Consider the following 20,313-nt stretch of genomic DNA (forward strand, 5'->3'; position numbering starts at 1 on the left):
TCCCTGGAAAAGACCCTGATGTTGGGAAAGTGTGATGGCAAGAGGAGAAGGGGACGACCGAGGATGAGATGGCTGGACAGTGTCTGCGAAGCAACCAACATGAACCTGACACAACTCCGGGAGGCAGTAGAAGACAGGAGGGCCTGGCGTGCTCTGGTCCATGGGGTCACGAAGAGTCGGACACGACTAAACGACTAAACACACACACGGCTTGCAAATGGTTCAGAAATGCACAAGGCCAACTTCTTAGCCAGTTGGTGAATGTCCCTCAACTCTACTCTTTCTTCAACTCTTCCACAGCTACCTCGATGTGGAAAAAAAAAGAATCCCTTTCTGTTCTTCAGAGGTGAACACACTCATTTGCTCACTTGTTCCGTCAATTACTGCAGGAGGATTAGGAGTTTCAGTTTGTTGAAGTGTATGGAAACAGCTTGATAATGAACTCCTTGGCATAAGGCATTAGAATTCACTGATGCCTAGGCACTTGGCAGCATGAGATCAGAGGAGGTGGCCAGAACGAAGAGATCAGCATGCTAAAGATCCCAACAAGCTGTTTTATATCAAAAGCTTCCTCTCAACAGCTCCCATACATGTTGCTGTCTGAGCACTGAATCTGTATCAATCTGGACTCGTTATCAATCAGACTTTGCCTTGTGTCAAAGTGCATGTAAATACCAAATAATACTCCTGATTGCTTTTTATATTTTTTTGTACTTATTTGCTGTTGCTTTGATTCCATCGTCATACTGCTCTAACAATTAGGGCATTTTTCCTGATATTCAGCCCAAATCTTGCTTGCTGTTAATTGAGAATATTATTACATGTCTTACTCTTTGAGATGATCAAGGATCCTGCCCCTCCTTTGTATGACTATCTTTCAAGTATTTGAAAACTGCCATTGCATCTTCTCTCAGTTTCCTTTTCTCAAGACTAAGCATGCCAAGTTTTTCCAGTCTTTCCTCACATAGCTCAGTTTCCAGTCCCCGACCATCCTTGTTGTCCTCCTCTGAATTTGTTCCAGTATGGCTGCATCCTTCTTAAAGTGTGACGTCCAGAACTAACCAGTGCCAAATAGAAGAACTAGTACTTCACGGGATTTGAAGACTATATACCTCTGTAGCCTAAAATAGCATTTTTCTTTTTTTGCAGCCACATCCCCACTGCTGGCTCATTTTCAGCTTACGATCTACAACAATTTCATGATCCTTCTTGCATGTAGTATTGCTAAGTATCTGTTGAGATTTTGATATGAAAATGTATTAAATATTAATGTTGTATAGTTAAATGTAAAATGACTGATTTTACCTGAGTCACTGTACTGATTCTATTCAGGTGTGGGCATCAAGGATTAAGACTTAATGTTGTACAGCTGTGGTACATGATGAAACTTTGTGTAACAGAAAATGAAGTTATGTGTTTTCTGATTGGTCACAGAACTGTATATAAGTCATGTGTAAAATGAACGTCTTTATCTGCTGTAAGTCAGATCACTGTTTCTTATGGTGTGTGTTGCTTCATGTCATGTTATGCTGCCAGAGGAATGTCCGTTCTCTATCTATATATGTAAATAGACTACGTTGTTGGTTTTACTCTCTCAGTGTTATAGTGTCATAAGCATCTCTGCTAACCAATATCTCCTTACTCTGTTGATATTACGAGAATACACGTTATAATCAAAATTCTCAACAATATCCTCCATCTTATAACGGACTTTGTTTTGAAAGACTGAATGCTGGTAGGTTTTAAAATAATTTCACCTCAGCTTCTGACATTCTTAAATGTATGACTAATTTTATGCCTCAACCTTAACCTTATCACTTTGGAACATCTTCCTAAAGAAAACTGATATAGACTGTATGTGATTTTCAAAGCATGTTTCTGTTTAGACATTTTGTGGATGAATTTGCCATAATAAATTGAATTCAAAGGAAACTAATTTTAGATTTTAATATCTTTTGTTTGCTGACTTTATGGTTTTTATACATCCATTTAGCTTTACTGTTCCTATTTTATTTTTATAGTTTTCATAATATGCTGGCCAGATAGTATCTGATTATAAAGGAGTAATGTGGAAAAATCTATAAATAAATAAATGTTGGCCCGATTCTACTGTTTATATATACTAACTTAAGTTCAATGGCACAAATCACAAGAGTGAATTGCTGCTGGTTAAGGAGTCACCATTTGTATTCTGCATTGTGTGCCAAGACACAGCAATTTACTGCTACGGTTTATGCTGCTGCAATTATGCTGGGATACATAAGCATCAGGATTCTGGCCAACAATAAGTAAAGACAATGAAGTATTAGCTTAGCTCCCTACCTTTTGAAACAGCAACAGCAACCAATTAGCAGCTCCATGTAGCTGCTGCGAGGAGGACACTGAACACTTTCTGTCTCTCCACAGAGTACAGTATTTAACTCATTTTTCTGCAACCTGATGCTCCCTCAAATGCTGATTTAAATTGACTTCTAGTCAGGGCACTTAATAGGGAAGAAGAATTAAAACAGTTTTTCCACAGGACATCATTCTCTGATGTTCAAAGCAGTTGCATGGAACTGTTACAGGGGGTGAAAGACTTGAAGGGTTGAAGCTCTGGAACCTTTGGGTCAGCAAGGATTATTACAGCCTCTGCCATCTCCTTCCTCACCTAAACTTCCCTGTTCCCTCTCCATTTTGCCACAATCATAGTTGCTTGAGGAGAGCTACTTCAGTGGGCAAGGAACAAGGCCTGAGGCAAAAGATGAGATAGTGGCCCCTTTGCCATTCTATGTCTAGACCAGTGGTTCCCAATCTTAGGTCCCCATATGTTCGTGGACTACAGCTCCCAGAAATCATGTCAACATAGCTAGTGGTGAAGGTTTCTGGGAATTTTAGTCCAAGAACATCTAAGGAACCCAAGGTTGGGAACCACTGGTGTAGACAATGATTGTACTAGCCACGGAACCCTTTCATTTAACATTCCTGATACAACGATGTCTTCCACCAAACCTGGGGGTAGCAGGCCAGCTGAGGACAGACATGAAAAGTTGGGCCAGGAGGGAAAGGTTGGAATTCTCTGGAGAAACTGCTAGAACGTTGCCACAGCCTCTACTGCTACAGGCAGTTGCTTTACTCTGCCTAGCTGGACCAGCTCTGACCATGAAAGCCCAGTGAGCTTTATGAAAAAGCTGTTCACGATGGAAATCAAAACTGCTGGAACTAGTTTGTTGACTCTGAGATGGACCCTTTGTCCCCTGTGCTGCGAAGAAGAAAAAATCTTGAACGGGTAGCTCTATGCTGTCTCTCTGTTTCTCCTTTTCATGTACTCCCAGCTCTCTTTAACCAAAGTCTTAACATGCATACAAACAAACTTTTCCAAACTCTGTTAAACATTGATGTAGAGATCTCCTTAAGAAAGGACGCATAGTTACGACTCCTCAAAAATAGCCAACTGGATTGGATAAGAAGAACTTATCCAGATGAGGTTTAAATCTTCACTCAAATGCTGAGTCCACCTGACTGACTTTGGGCTGTCAACACTACTCAGAGTAACACAGTCCTCCAGCAGTGCTGAGGTAAATCTGGAAGTGCAGGCACTCCTCGTAACAGGTCCCACAGCTACACCTAGAAGGAAAGTCCAAAAAAGGCCAGCAGCTATGGTGACTCATAGCTATATATATTTTCTGAAGCAAAGAGATCTTGATTACCTATTCATGACCAAGCCAACCTTTTGCATTACAACTGGAACAGCTTGCAATAGCACAACCCCATTGGGATGTAGTGCCGGGGGCGGGGGCTACCCACCTCCATACAAACAAAAGGAGAGGGGTAGTGGGAGAGATACACATTTTCCTCCCATGTTGTAAGTCCTGATAAAAATCATGTCTATTCATCCAAGCATTATTGCCCCCCCCCCGATGGAAGCAACCTTTGGTGCCAATCACTTGATCAACATATTATCTAATTTGGCCCAAAGTGGCCATCCCCAAAACTAGTTGATGACCAGAGTTTTCTAGTACCATTGGATCGCTTTGCATGGAAATATGAGACTTCAGAACGCTTTGCTCCCCAGGGTGGGCGTTCATTGCCATACCTTATTACTGTTGGTGTGATTTCTGCACAGAAGAAAACACTCAGGCTTCCAACTGCGTGTGATGAAAACATACCCACGATGGAGAATGCAGTGGAGAATTTGTCCTTTACGGTCTCACTCATACCTATTAATGACATACAAAGAAATTGTTCATTTCCACTGTACTACTAACTTTTTATACAACTATGACCCAAATTCTATCAGTTATGCTTGTAGGCATAACACAATTTATAGAAATTTCAATCGATGAACTGCTGACTTGGTGAACTGCTGCAAGTTAAGGAATCAGCAGAAGCATCTGCTGTTGCATGACTTACACCTATGCTAACTTGTTAACTTCTCTTACACTGACCTTTTGTACTATAAATATGGAATAGTGAAAAAGAAGAAAAAAGGCAAAACTACTTGTATGACTCAATGCATAGAGGTAGGTATAGTACAAGTCATGTTTTTGTTAATTGCAGTAGCACATATGCCTAGAACTAAATACTAGGCATACTGAGGAAAAGCACCATCTAGAAAATGTTGTTTTTGTTGGAAGGCTCCCAGTTGATCTTACTTCATTTTACAGTTTTCATTGAAAGAGGGCTAGGGGAATGAAGCTTCCCCTTCTAGTGCAGAGCACCACACACACATGCAACAGTAGCTAAACTACTAGAAAACCAAGATTTATGTCATACTATTTGGTCAGTGTGACATTTTCATTTTTTACTGACAGAATGGCTCTTTCCAGACCATTTGAAAGCAAGCTCAGGTGTGAGTGTGAAATTAGATATATTGTTTAAAATAAAAGTCAGCTGTAAACATTCTGTCACACTCTACTGTGATCAAAAAAAAATTGGAATCCCTGGCATGATGTTGCAGATGAAGGGGGAGGGGCTATGCAGCTAGAATCAGGATTGATTCTCAATGCTGGGATTATCAGGAGCCAGAGAAATGTTGCCTTCCCATTCCAGGGGCAAACTCAGTTCATCCATCGACTTCCGTTCCATCCAGTAAACAGAAGCTATCCATTTCTTTGTGGTAAAGAGAAAAGCTGCCCTTGGGAAGAGTGTTACACGGAGGTCAAAACCTGTCTCCTACTCTTCATTCTGGGTGGTCCTTCCTTCACTGGTGGAATCTTTGACGGCAGAGGCCATCAGTCATAGAGAGATCTGACAATGGGATAAGGGTTACGGGTGAACATTCTTCCTTAAGAGAATCACTGTACTTAAGAGTGGACAGCTCTCACACTGCACTGAAAACAAAGTCAAACAAATCATGTGGGTCATTAAGAACAAACCAAACCAATAAATATGTTTAACATTTTTAAAAAAGGATCTGAACACCATACCTGAGTCTGTAAGTTGACTGTATTTTCCTATCACTGGATGTATCACCGTTAAGTGGATTAAACCATTTTTTTAAAAAGAGGGGGGGAGACAATAAAGCAATAGATGAGAAAACACAAACATGACAATTAAATGGCAATATAAACAAGTTAATATTATGTCACTTTCCTCAATCTGATGCCCTGCACATATGCCAGATTACAAGCCACCTAGCAAGGTCATTGGTCACTGACGGGACTGGTGGGGTTGTAGATACCGCCCACCGGAGCTTATCGGTTTAGAAGATAATGTAGTTCCTTTACTGAAGCAACACATTTCCTCTTAAAATACAGCAACAGAGTAAAAAAAAAACATTTTCTTTCCACCCAACTGCCTGACAGGATATGCAATTGTGCGTCCGATTCCCAATGGAAGGACTTTTTTTTTAAAAGAAAAGATCAGTTGCACACTAGCAAAGGATTCCAGACCTACGTAGAATCAGGGCAGGAGCTAGACAAAGGCCTTCATATTCATAATGACCCTTTTAAAAAGTGCTTCACCATTAGCTGAAAAAATAGGAGAAAGTTTATTTGAAAGCAAGATCTTGAGACCTAAAAAACCCCTCTTGCACTGCTCAGCTTTCTTTGCCAAACCTCCAAATGGAGAGTGACTGAAAGATTTTTTCACAAATCAGAAACTCTTAACTTTTTTTTCCTTGAAAGAATCTTTAATGTTCCCACTTAAATGCTTGCTTGACCCAAGTCTCAAGACTCACAACCTTCTGACTGCCATAAAGAGAATCACCTCCATGTCTCTCTTTCTATTTTTGAAGACCTGATTCATTTCTGTATAATTTCGATGCAGTCAACAGCCCACCTCATCAGCAGACAGAATACTTTTACAGAACTCTTAAGATTCTACAGAATTTAGCTCGCACCTTCTCCTAGCTATCATCAGCCTCACTTAGCCTGGGCAGTTAGGAGGAATGATGTGAACTGTTCCTCAGCAACATCTGGAAGGCCAGAGGTTACTCACTCCTGTGCTACATGGAGTTCATATTAAGTTACATCTTCATGAAGCAGGAAACTACCCTAGAAGGTTCTAATGTAAGGAGGAACAATAAATCAGGATTGATTGATCATGGTCTGCTGATAGGTTGCTGCTGCTGGATTTTCTTTTAGCTTTGGTAAAGATATTGGGTCTGTCCTTGCTCTCTGGGGACTGAATTCCAATTATCATGAATGCTTTAACAGTTCAATCTGTGCCAGAATGTGCAAAACGTAAGTTTTTGGGCTCCTCTCTTTTTGCAGTCTAAAAAAACTCTGATTTTGATATGCTTTTCTCTGTATAATTTCCATCAGAAGTGATGGGATCTCTCTTCAGGAGAGTTCTACCTGCAAGGGTGGAAGAAAGTTTTATCGGGCAAAATAATTTCTTCTGTGCAAAAGCTACCATACTCAACCAAAGAGCACTTCCCCATTATCTCAGCTGTCTGTCTGCAGGGATTCCAATGTGTTCAAGATTTCCTCAACCTTGCCCTCTCTAGAAGGCCAAGATATTTAAAGAGTACTAGGTGGGGGACAGCTTCTTGAAAGCATTGGAATTCTGCCCCACTTTTGCAGTTTTAAAAAAAATCAGTTTTAGGGAGATTCAAGTTCTCATGCTATTTTATGGATTCCAAGTTGCACAGTTCAGACTCGGAAACAGACGGCCTTGAATCAAAGGGGGGGGGGGGAGTTCTAATAAGCAGTGTGCAATATAGCTAATCAAAACTGACACACAGCAGGACTGTCTGATTGCAATTTGCTCTTTTGCTCAGAAAGCCTGGCCCTCACCAGATGTTGCCATTAAAGATGTGATCAGAGGAAGCAGCTACAGAGATTGGGAGCATTTGAAGTGAAACATTCATTTTGCCCTAACAAGGTCCAGTCTGTACAGTCTCCAGCAATACAGAGTCCTGAATTTTTTTTAACCCCTTTCTTATAAATTTAGTGGCAAAAGTCTCTCCAAGACTGTCTAATTCTGATCCTGTGGCTACTTTTCCTCAGCAGTACTGTTAGTGAATAATCAGAGCTTCAAAGTTGACAAGGATACTCCATACAATTGGTAGGAAGTATGTGACAAATGGTTGCTTCATATTAAGGCAGAGAGGTACACAATCAGCCACCATGAAGTGGGCAGGGATAGGTTTAAAATCTATACTGTGCAGAAGAGCAAATCATGACCTTTCCAATGTTGCTGGCCTGTAACTCACGCCAGCCCTAGTCATCACAGCCAGTCACAAGAGAGAATGAGATCTTCAGCTGAATAACACCTGGAGGACTAGATATTGTCCACTCCTAGTGCACACCAAATGTAAGGAAGAAAAGAACCAAGGGCCTACATCTACTTAAGATTTGCCTTCTCCCTACCCTGTATGCCCCTCCTTTTAGACTGTCCAGACTCCACAGCAGTGGGCCAACGCTATTAGTATCTCATGGCTCCATAAGACCATCAGCAGCTATGACCAGCTGTGGACCTGAAACTGTGCAAATCAATTTATTGATGTTCAATAAATAGTATGTACACACAAGGCAGTGGTTTAATTTACACACTCACAGTTGAGAAGGCCTAGTTGCAAAAGCGAAGCCAAAGCTGTGAGGATCATGAAGAGCAGCAATCCCCCTCTTCGCCCGAGGAACCCAACCACTGGGCACATGGCCAGGCAGGAGGCCAGAGTAATCCCGGCCATGGTATAGTAATCCGCATAGAAATTGTTTGTGAGTGACATCTTGTCTTCATGGCCCATCATGCTCTTGGCAAAGCAGTGGTGGATCCCAAAGCCAGTGAGCCTGAGGGAGGCAGAACATGAAGAAGTAATGCAGGAGCAAAAGTGTCGGACTAGTCTCCCCGCGGCTTACCCTTACAACTAGAAGAGAAGCAAAGGCACGAACTGCACAATGGTGTCTTTTGCCCACTGGCTCTGGGTACGAGGAGCAGATCTGGGGTGGAAGAGGTGGGTGCAGTCTACCCATTATCAGAGCCAGCACTATATTAAATGCAACTAAGGTTATAAAATCTTCTGTGATGAACATCTAAGCTATTATGTGGCCTCTACATTTCATGCCTATTAAGTGATCTCTCACACACAATTGCTTAATTTGCATAATTTATTCTACTCCTGTGAAGTTTGAGGAAAAGCAGGGAACTAAGTAGGAAACTGAAAGCATGCTCCAGACCGTAAGATATCCTAATGAGCATTCTTATCATCATTATTTTACTGGATAGCATCTTCATCTTTTAAAGACAATCTTCTAAGGTATACTGTAGGTTTTTAACCTGTGGTCTGTGGATCCCTGGGGGGGGGCATGAGGTCCTCACAGGAGGTCTGTGAGGGAAAATATTCACAGAAACCACGCTGCAAATCTTCCAAATGTTGTGCGGTAAGTGATGTGTCCTCCTCGGACAACTTGATGACCGCAGCACCAAGAGCCAGCTGGGCACAGAATGGTCCATTCTGTGTGTGAAATTTCTCTCTGTCTGATGATAACCTCTCGAGCAAGCAGAGTCCCTCACTGTTTTTAATGGGTCAATCTTTGTCTTGTGTAACTGCAAGCTCCAGATCCCCAAGCAGCTGCAAATTTCTCATGCTCCACATTTACCAACAGGATTCTTCTGTATATCATTTATTATTGATTTTACATAGTGCTTTTATGGTTTTGCTCGCATAGCTTTTTAAAGGTTACTTCAGAGTGCTTGATAAGGGCTGACAACATTCATTATCAGATTAACATAACACTACATGTTACGCAGAGGCAGCGGCAGGCAGGTGAATGATTTGCCTAACTCTTGCCTCCAAAACCATTTTCCCCAGCTGGGGTTTCTCACCCATGTTTCCACCACAAACATTGGCTGGAAAATTAGAGAAAGCTTTGGGGAATGGGATGGCAAAAGTGAGTGACAGAGGAAAGGTTAAAGTACCCTGTCTTTTTAATCCACTGTGAATCACACCTTTACAATGGAGGAGCAGCAGGAGGCGGTATCTCGATTTATCTTGTGAGGGGAGTCTTTTGATCCATTTTGAGTTCAAGTCTGATTCAGATTCATTTCCTACTATTCACTTAAGATCCTATCAAAGACACTGGCTTCCAGCTGCTGAAATAAAATATAAATCATTCCCCATGTTCTCACTGTCTTTAGACAGATATGAATAATATACCAGGGCTGGAGCATGGTAGTACTTACGAATTGACACAGAGCACAACAATGTTTTTCCACAGGTTCCTGGTTCCCACCACTTTCACAATGCAAACCTTCTTCGGCCTCCTGGCAAGTTCTTTCTCCAGCTCTGAAACAAAAGCCACATTTTATTTCTTCAAAAGACATTAATTTTAGAATGACACCAAGCAAACCAGCAGCAATATAGATGCTTGGATCAGAGTTCTCTAACCTTTTCCTTCAAGGTTCCATAAAACACTGAACTCTGCATGAATTGTGAGTTTGCCTCGTGGCGCAGTGGTTAAACCGCTGTACTGCAGCCAAAACTGTGCTCACGACCCGGGGTTCAATCCCAGGTAGCCGGTTCAAGGTTGACTCAGCCTTCTGTCCTTTTGAAGTTGGTAAAATGAGTACCCAGCTGGCTTGCGGGGGGGGGGGGCAATGTGTAGCCTGCATAATTAACTTGTAAACCGTCCAGAGAGTGCTTGAAGTGCTATGGGGTGGTATATAAGCAGCATGCTTTGCTTTTGCTATTACAGATGCCTGTGGTGCGGGGTACAAAGAGGAGTGTGATACCTCTCTCTGAATTTTAATCCCACATATGCACTCTTACTTGACTTGAATCCTGTGCCTGCTTTCCCTGTCCAACTCCTCATACATTCACACATAGCTTGACATAACAGTTTCTTTTATCTCAGAGAGCTACACAGCCTTAAAAATTTCTGCATAGTAATTTGCTTGGTTGCTTTCAGTGAATAGGAATTGTGTTCAGGAACCCATGTGCATTAGACAGATGGTATTTTTTCTTAATTTTATGATACAGGTGAGAAAGCTCCAGTAGCCAATATTTTGAATCCAAGACCACCCACTGAATCCACCAGGTCCCCCGTGAAGCCACTCACTTCCAGTTTCCCCTTGTTTGGAATGCCGGGGGCAAAACAAGGAACAGGGAGTCTGCACCTTTTTTTTTTTAATGGCGGTTCCAGAGCAGACACTCAAAATGTTTGCCCCTGGCAAAATAAAAATTAAAATTAAAAAAAGATCATCTTGGCAGCTGGGGCCAACTGTTTTCAAAAATGTTGCTGGAGGCTACATGTGGCCTGAGACCGAAAAATTCCCATCCTATCTTTAAGGCGTTCAGAATGGGAGAGGAAGCAGTCTAGTGACATTTCTGATGACACTGTTTAGTGCTTAGGACTAATGAGACTTGCAATACAAGTGTATCCAGAGGCTTGCAAGTTTCCCACCTTTGAGGAAAGATTTTGTTGCTTTGCTCCACATAGCAACCTTTCTTCCTAAGGATGTGACAATTAATTTTTCCCCCAGTGATTTTTACACTATCACCTCACACACATTCTGTGTGGTCACAGGGACACTTTTAGCACGTTTGAACACTTTAAACCTACCTATCGCTCCTTGTTGTCATTAAGGAAGGCATTAGCCCCAAAGGACAACCACCTTGAAATGCCAAATATTTTGGGGCTGCCCCTTCTACTCAGCCCCCAGACACAGCCTCCTTGACCCAAGGTGGTATCTTTTATTATTCAAGTGTATAGTGAAAGGGTATTTTCTGTTTTAATAAATCACTTTGTTCCTACTGGTAACATCTAGTTTTTTGTGACATGGGTGTATTCTTACCTGCACTTTGTTTTACTTCTCCTTAGTTACACACACAACAAATACTAAGAGTTTGCTTTAAACAAACAAAAATGATTTTACGAGGCTGCACAGATAACTGGCACACAGAGACAGGTAGGATCTAAGATAGTAAAATGTGAATATGTTCTTTCTGTAATTCAAGATCAAAACAGCTCCTTCACAGCCTCTCTAGCTTTTTAATACATACCCTCTAGGCTCTCTAGACAGATGTTTCCCAATAAACTCTAGTACAAACAACTTCTCCTGACTGACTCTAAAACAGACTGCCCCCCTTTCTGCTCTAACCAACTTTACTCTTAAAAAAAGGTTCACACAATAGACTCCTCCCCACTACTTTCCAATCACATGCACCCCAGCATAATATACAGGCATTCCGAACTGTTCACTTACAAATCTGGTATACTTATAGGTACATGTGTACACGGAGGCTTAAGAAAAGGCAGAGCCACCACACATCCATCCATCCATCCATCCATCCATCCATCCATCCATCCATCCATCCATCCATCCATCCATCCATCCATCCATCCATCCATCCATCCATCCATCCATCTTTTTGTCCTGCCTTTCTCCTTGGAAGTAAGGCTGGAGACATGTTGGTGGGGAAAATGACGTGACTGTTTCAAAGCCCCCTACCCAAGCTTGGGAAAGCCTTCTTCTGGATTACAGTTTTCAGAATCTCGTCGCCACTGTGGCCTGAGAGGTAGTGTCTGAAAAAGTAAGGTTTTCAACCACCTCTCCTTTACCAATTTAAAAAAAGGGTGAAAAGAAATACAGAAAGGGATACCATTTTATTCCAAGAGATGTTTTGTGCAGAGACTGTAAGTAATCACCCCATGAACTGTGCTAACATACTTCTGCATAATCTCATGCCTTTTACATAATTCTAAACTAATTCGTGTGCAAGAATTTCCCCCACTAGCCTCCTTTGACTGAAACAAATTGCAGAGGGGCTTGAACACTCCTCCCAAAAACATGGTTTTCTCTTTAAGCTTTAAAATTCCCGTGAAGAGCTCTGTGCATCTTGAAGGCTCTTATATTGCATCATGAATACTGGATGGTCCTTCCCCCCCCTTTTTTTTTAAAGACTGTGTTGTCATGTCACAGTGAATATAACTAATACTTGATCTTTGGCAAAATGTGGAAACATGAGCTATTCTTAAATGCAAAACTAGTTAACTTCAACCCCAAAGACCCCACAAACACAGGAAATGCCATTGACATTTTCCCTCAGAGTGATATGAAGAAAAGTCCAGAAAGGAAAAAGATGTTATACTCATCATCTCACAAACTTTATTATAGGCTTTCCTTTACACCACAGGGACTAATGTTTGTAGCCATTCCAATTCAATGACACAGCAGGAAAAACTTTCAAACAGATAAACCATAACATTCAAAGGGAGAGAACAAGCCTCAAATTACACAGTATCTTACAAGCAACTTAGGCAGCACAAGCCACATATGCAGCATATCTGGTCCCCCCCCCCCAATATTACCATAAAATTACAGGGAAAAGAGAGGTAATGTTAATTGTGACTAGTAAACTTTCCTGTATCCTTCAAAATTCTCCTTAGATTCTGTAGGGAGAATTAATATAAAAACTTGCCTGCAGGGGAGGGAAGATATGGTGACAAATATATCAAGCTACAGCATATACTCAAACCTAGCTCTATGAAACAATGGCAGACTTCAGGGCATAATAGTATCACTAGGATCCTCTTTTGCGCTGTCTATCTGTTCTACTATCTGTGCTGCTGTTCTGATGACACTGACATCCATTCCTTTGTGATGGAACTCAAGGCAGAGCATATGGCTTCCCAAGTAGTCTCTGGCCCATCATGCAGAGTCAAGACTATTTAGCATCACCAAGACTGCTTCCTCCTGAGAGACTAAATATAGAGTTGTGTATTACTGTATCATCAACATGGGCCAGCAAAATGGAAACACAGGATTGTTGTTTTATCACCCATATTTGTAAATTTACAGTGTTTTATATGCTCAAGCTTTTACAGTATTAGTATTATTCACCTTATATAGAGCACTTTTAATATGTTATGTGCTTCAGTGTGTCTGTACTGTATATTAAAAGGCCAATTGGACATTATTCCATTTTTAAGACACTAAGAATTGATTATATTCTAGCTACACCCATCAAATGTTCTTCGGGAGGTATTCCTATAAAACCCCAGGCTTAAAATAGCTTTTGTGTATACCCACTTCACAAAGATGCACCGATCTTAGTGTGGCTTATTCTTTAAAATAGTACATCAAAGTAACTAACAGAAAGCTTAGATCCTCGTTTTTAATGTAGCATTTTCTGTCCTCTTATGCTGCTTAGATCGTGGAGGGGAAACACAGCTAAAGACTATACCTCTGAACAACTCCAACTCAGCTTGGCTACTGGTAATGCTGCCTTCATAATTTTGGGAAACGTAGTCCTTTAAAGTAATTTCCCCAAGCACAGGGAAAAAATATTTGTTTGTTTTTTCTGTGTTGAATTGTGTATTTTTTTAGACTTTTTTTTTTTTAACCTAAGGGCCATATCTTGTTGACTGCTCATTCTATTCCACTTGCAGTGTTTCAGCACCCAATAAATACATGCTTCGTAAAAGTTGTTTTTACACTGCTATCATTTTCTCAGTATTTCCAGCCTACCCTCACAAACCTGTGGATGGTCTGCTTTTTGGGGGTGGGGGCGGAGGGAGTTAGGAACAACCTAGCTTTGTAAAATCCAGCAGGCAAAGGATTTCTGTAGTCCTTATGTTGCTATAAACAAGTACACCATGCACAAGTTAAGCTGAAGTGGATGCCAGAATCAGATAACTACAATACTGTACAACAGATACGGAGGGAGAACAGATGGTGAAGAGGAGAATCCCTGCAAATGTTACAGAAATATAGCTGGAAAGCCAGCTTGTTTAAAAGGGGTGTCTCCTCTGAGCCCTCCCCTGGGCATTCCTCTCTGTGTACAGAAGGTATCAGTGAAGTTAAAAAATTCCCCACAGACATTCCACCCTTCTCACCAATTAGCGTTGGAGGGCCAAGCCACACAAGTCCCAGCAGTCCCACATGATACATTTACTGCACCTCTCCAGATTACAGATGGGCGTTTTAAAGAACCTTCCAGGTGCAAAATTGGCATACCAGAGAGAAGGCTCCCATCCATCATTTACCCGGACACAGGGTTTTCATATAAAATTGTATTTGCCATTGGGGTGTGCCGTTAGCTTTTTTAGACTCCAACTCCCAGAACTTTCCAGGAATTCTCCAGGCAGAATTCTAGGTATTCCTGCTTACAAACTCATACCTGCAGACACCTTCATGTCAGTCACCTGCACAAAACCTGAGGCCTTTTTCTCTAGGCCTTATTTCCTGCTGCAATCCCTCCTGAGAGACAGCCGCTGCAATGTTGGTTCTTGGGCATGATGGTTCTTCTCAAGATGGCCTCTATTGAGCACAAAGAGTGAAGAGACTACCACCTTCCTTATGGCAGCTTCCTCTCAGGAAGCAATGCAGTAGGAAAAGAAGGCCCAGAAGAAAGCCTAGAAGCATATTTTAGCAGAATCAGATGAAGTGTGAGGCAGTACGGATGAGTGTTCAGTCTTGCAGGTGGAAGTAAACATATATAGCTTTCTTAAATCAACTATTATTCACTTCTACATTCCAAGGAAACTCAGAAGCACAATTCCCTTCCTATATTTGTTGTGTGGATATCCTAAACATAAATGGCAGACTAGCCTACATGTCCAACGAAATTATGAGTGAAGAAACTGTCATCTTCAAAGAAACAGCAACCGACGGAATTGATCTGAAAAATTATGCAGTACTTCTGTTATTTTTAATAGTCTGGATATCTCATCTCATCTACAGTTATGAACACTCACCGGGCATTACTCCTTTGATATCACATTCTGTGTTTGCTCTGTTCCTGCGGGTTAAGTGAAGAATGAGTTTTTTTGCAGCTTTAAACTGTTGGGTGGCCATCAGCCACCGAAGGGATTCTGGAAAAAAACTTTGAAGAGAAAGGAAGCATTAGTGGAGGTTTGGTTCCAAAGAGTCTATTTATTAAAGTTTCAGCTACCACAAGAACAATGCTGAGGTGTATGTTTTCTTCAGCAATGTACTCCATGGAGTTTGCTACACTTTGTTTTAAGCCAAGGGTGGACAACATGTGACCGTCCAGATGCCAGTGGACTAAAACACCCATCAAGCTTAGCCAGCACGGCCAATGATGAAAGATGATGGGAGTTGTAGTCTAACAAAATCTGGAGGGCCACAGGTTAACCACCCTTGCTTTCAGTGAAGGAGCCAGTTTTACTTCATGGACCAATCACATTCCTGTTTTGAGCCACATGCCAGATATCAAGACAGCAGGCAGAAAGCACCTTAAGGAAGCACACTGAGGTTGCTACTCACTTCTGGCAGAGCTTACACAAGCTACATTTTAAATTAGAACTCCCAGAATCCCCCAGCCAGCAGGCTGGCTTGACTCTGACTTGACTTGACTCTGATTGAGGATCTTGAGCTGCAGTCCCTAGAAGTGGCCAAGGGCAGTTTGGCTTGCTGCCCCTTCAAGCTGTTCACTATTTGGAAAGGATTACTTTGCTGCTGCTTGTTTCCTGTGACAGACTTAGATTGATTTAGCCTTCTTTTGCCAGGCCTTAGTATAAATAATGCTGTGCATGACTTCAACCTCCTACTCCCCTGATTAATTGCTGATGGTTTGGGAGATGTCAAAGGGCTGGAAGAGAGGTCAAACTTTAACCACAGAGTAAATCTCACATCCCTAGGTTAGGTCAGTTTCAGGTACAGTGGTGCCTCGCATAACGTTTGCTTCGTTTAACGTTTTTTTCGCTTAACGTTTATTTTTTCAGAGTCAGATTGTGCTTCGTATAACGTTTTTCCCTATGGGCGATTTTCACATAGCGATTTTGGGACCATGCTTCGCTTAACGTTTTTTTTTTAGGTCCCCTGCTTCACTTAACGATGTTCATTTTTTCAATTACAAAAGTGTCTTAACATGTTGAAAAACGGTTTTAAATGCTTGGAATAGTTAGTGCACCTTCTAAAATGTGTGCATACTTAATTTGGCGTTGATCTGACTTTTCGTTAATTTTTTGTGAATTTTTTTCTCCCCCATAGGAAACAATGGAGCTGTCAGATTTTGACAGCTGTCAAAAGTTGGGGGGGAAAAATTCAGCATAAATTAACGAAAAGTCAGATCAAAGCCAAATTAACTTTTGCATCCGTTTTAGAGGGTGCAGAAGCTAATCCAAGCATTTAAAACCATTTTTGACCCTTTTATGACACACTTAAATTTGCAAAAATTGACTTCGCAAAGCCATTGAAATGTATTGAGTCAGCTTCAATACATTCCAATGGAGGAAACATTGTATCGTTTAACAATGTTTCCTATGGGTTTTTTCGCTTAAGGATGCCAATCCGTGCCTACTGGAATGGATTAACCGGTTTCCAATGCATTCCTATGGGAAATGGTGTTTCGCATAAAGTTTTTTTCGCATAAGGTTTTTTTTTTTGAACCAATTAAAAACGTTATGCGAGGCACCACTGTACATAGACAGATACATGTTCATTTCTAGAACAAATAAGGTTGGGCAAATTTGCTTCCATCACAGGTAGCGGCTTATCTGCAAAACATGACTGGCGTGCCTTTTGTGAATTGGAGAAAACAGAGATGGAAGTATTCCAGAGAAACTTCCTTTAATGGAAACTCATGAAACTTGATTTCAGTTTGAGTGGGTAGATCCATGCTACAAACAAAATTGTTGAGTATGCATTCTATTAAAACAGTTGTATATGTTTGAGGAATGCGCCTGAATCGGGGATGCTTTTGAACATAAACCATGTAAATTAATTCTAACCCTTTCTTCGCCTCCCAGTTATTTGCTGATAATTGACATGGAAAGTCAAGAAAGCAATGTGTTCTTTCAACGTTGTTATCAGCAACAGCTTCAAGGCATGGCAACATACCAAGTAAATAGAGAAGAAGGGAGCACCAACCTGACAGAAACAATAGACAGAAACAGAACACGCAGCAATGCAGCGCTGTGTGTGTGTGTGTATGTGTGTGTGTGTGTGCGTGCGTGCGTGCGTGCGTGCGTGCGTGCGCTCGCTCGCGGGGAGTACTGGCTAGGGACAGAACTGTGTTTGCATTTGCAGGTTTGTAACTATGGATGGCTGTGGGTTTACTGTTTTTTTTCTTATGAGAACATTTAGCATGAGCTAGCCTAAAAAATCTTCATTTTGTTTCTAGGGTACACTTTTATTTTCTGAGAAGCTCAACATAGACAGTTGCACAGACCTCGTAACTATCACCAGCAGAAGCAGATTTTATTGACTTACACCAGAAATAAGAGAACACTGATGGGGTGGTAGTGAGTGTGGTGGAGAATGAAGAGAAATTTGTACATATATATTGAACGAAAAGACTTGGTAATGGTGGGGAATAAGTGCAACGGGCCCAGCAGCAGATACTGCATTGCTAAAATGTCCAGCCACTTTTGTATCCACACACCCCACAAATTTAAGACAACAGCAATTATGTAATGCAGGCCTGCTGTCTCTTTCTGACCAAAAAAGGTTAATCACTGACTGATTAGTTGCAGATATGAGTATATCTAATTATACAAACATGCACTCATTTGTAAAACCAGCCAAGTGGCAAACTAAAGCCACCAACATGCTTGGCATAGCTTATTTTTCACCAGTTCAATTGTTATGAATCTTGGGAACTGTAGATGTGGAGCTGCTGAGATCCCTAGATTCCCTCATACCTAGGAGAAAGAATGATCAAAAAAATAGTGTGCAGATATGCCTGGGCTTTGTTTAAGAAAACGTTTGTAAACTTTATCACACGGGTCCTCTGGAGTTTATGTCAACCTTTCGTTGTTATAATTTTATTTAACTAAAAGAGTGGTGGGGAGAATATAAAGTTTACAATTCAGGTAGAATCTCAGAGGACTTCAGGAGCCAAACTACATGTTAGGTTGGCAAAGCACTGGGATAAGCCCCGCTTTTTTTGAGATAACTAGAACTGCAAGGAATAGGGGAGCCACTGACAGGAGGAGGATGCTTAACTCTTCCTGTGCCTGCCAATTCCTCTCCACACTCCAAGTATGTCCCCCTCCCCAGTTCAGGTAGGGGAAGGATTTAGCCTCCCCTCCTGTCCACACTAAAAATAGAAGTGAGGGAGAAATTAGGTTGACCTAACTGAGGGAACTCCATGTCTCCTTTGTAATGTAGCATGGCTCTCGCCCTCCGTCCCTGTTAGTAAACAGTTCTAAGAATAGAAAACATGCAGATACTTACAACCAGTACAGTAACATCAGCAGGAAAGGGCAGATGATGACAGCCTGGAGAATTTGCCAGTCCCGGCAGAGAGCAGCTAAACCCGGCATGAGGAATTGTCCTGCCATTGCCACAAAGCTGGCCACCATTGTTATCATAAAACGGTGACTTGGAGGGCACAGCTCAATACCTGAAATATTAAAGAGAGGCCATATAAAATGATGAAAGATAAAGGAGAGGAAGTGTCACTCCCTTTGGAACTACTGCTGCTCACAGTCACAGATGTTAGGATTCAGCAGGAAGTATTCCAAACTAGAATTGCAATTTTTAGAAGAAATCTTCCATTCTTTCTCTTACTGAAGGTCTTCTAAAGCAGAAGTGCATGAATGGTGCCCCTTCAGCTTCTCCTTGTGTGGCTATAAGTTGTTAAGTTCCCATCTATTTTGCTCATCACCCAGAGAAACTGGTTTTCTCTGCATTGCTCCTGCACTGGAAAGGCAACCGCAGATCTTGCATGGCAGCTGTGTATAGTTCAAAACCTTGTTTGCTTACAATGAGCACCACTGCAACTCAGCCTTAGCTGCATTTGAACCTGGAGGTGTTCAGACAAAATATTTGTTTGTCTGTTTATTTGTTTATTTAACTTATATGCTGCCCACACTACCCAAAGGTCTCTGGACGGCTTACAACAATTAAAATACAATAAAAAGATAAGATAATTAAAATACAGTACAATTAAAATATATACCCTAAAAATATATGATTGCATGGTCAGCTCTGCTGCCAGCAAGGGCCAAAGAGGAAACACCATATTGTCCATTCTGTTTATTACAGTCACACAAATAAACATGCCTATGGAAAAAGATTACTCACACATGCCAAAATGCACAACCCCCATGTTTGTCTAAAACAAAGAAATACAAGACAGAGGGAAGAAATCACATATCATTAATCAAGGAATTTGCCCCTTAGGAACTGCATCTACTGCAAACATTATTGAGCAAGTGACAAAATTTGGTTTAGCTTTTAATGGCAGGCAACAGTACAACTGTGGTTGACAAAAGCAGTCATATATGTGATAAGGTTTGTTGAGGGACTACTGCTATTTACAGTGGGAGCATGCTTATATAATTGTACATTTCTGATGTCTACCAAAATTGGTATTGATTGCTATGGATCACTCCTGCCAGTGTGGTGCAATGGTTGGGTTTTGGACTGCAATGTGAAACAACCGGGTTCAAGTCTTCAATGAAATTCACTGGCTGAAATCCTGTTGCTTAGCACAGTAAGTGGCACTAGAGCAGGTCCACTAAATTAATGGGGATTTGTGAGTCCACTCCTCCATAAGTCCCATTGATTAAATAGACCTCTTCTAATGTCAGTGTTGATGCTGACATACAAAGCCCTAAATGGTTTGGTACCCTGATACCTATTGGAGCATCTCTCCCAAAGAACTGCTGCCTGTGTTACCCATTCCTCTCAAGTCTTGCTGCTATTGATATCTACACCAAAGGAGGCCTGGAAGGGGTTAACTAGTAATCAGTGGTGGCTCCATCTTTGTGGAACTCACTCTCATCAAAGGTTCGCCATATGCGCTCCTTTGTCATATCTGAGAAATTGCCCAGAAGTGAGAAGAAAAACTGATCTAGCTGGAAGGACCAGAAAAAGTTCCGTCTTTGAGCAGATGTCCCTGTCATCACTACCCTGAAGTGGTGACACTGTATTCTGAAAGGTATACTAGGGTATTCCAAGTGAATTATCACA

General features: G+C 41.4%; 1 protein-coding gene across 2 annotated transcripts in view; it reads right to left on the reverse strand.

Moving 5' to 3' along the window:
• SLC22A23 (solute carrier family 22 member 23) overlaps positions 1–20,313 on the reverse strand; it is a 117,776-nt gene that overhangs the window by 5,548 nt on the left and 91,915 nt on the right. The window contains exons 4-9 of one of the 2 annotated variants that reach the window (XM_020789843.3): positions 18,571–18,739; positions 15,126–15,253; positions 9,610–9,712; positions 7,984–8,216; positions 5,409–5,441; positions 4,076–4,199 (exon numbers count right to left, since the gene is read on the reverse strand). In XM_020789843.3, coding sequence (XP_020645502.3) covers positions 4,076–4,199; positions 5,409–5,441; positions 7,984–8,216; positions 9,610–9,712; positions 15,126–15,253; positions 18,571–18,739 — 790 coding nt within the window. Of the gene's footprint in view, positions 1–4,075; positions 4,200–5,408; positions 5,442–7,983; positions 8,217–9,609; positions 9,713–12,511; positions 13,131–15,125; positions 15,254–18,570; positions 18,740–20,313 lie in introns of those variants that run through there. The other variant, XM_072998571.2, reaches the window with a different exon arrangement.

Source organism: Pogona vitticeps, chromosome 4, assembly GCF_051106095.1.
Source record: "Pogona vitticeps strain Pit_001003342236 chromosome 4, PviZW2.1, whole genome shotgun sequence".
In the NCBI taxonomy this organism is placed as follows: Eukaryota; Metazoa; Chordata; class Lepidosauria; order Squamata; family Agamidae; genus Pogona; species Pogona vitticeps.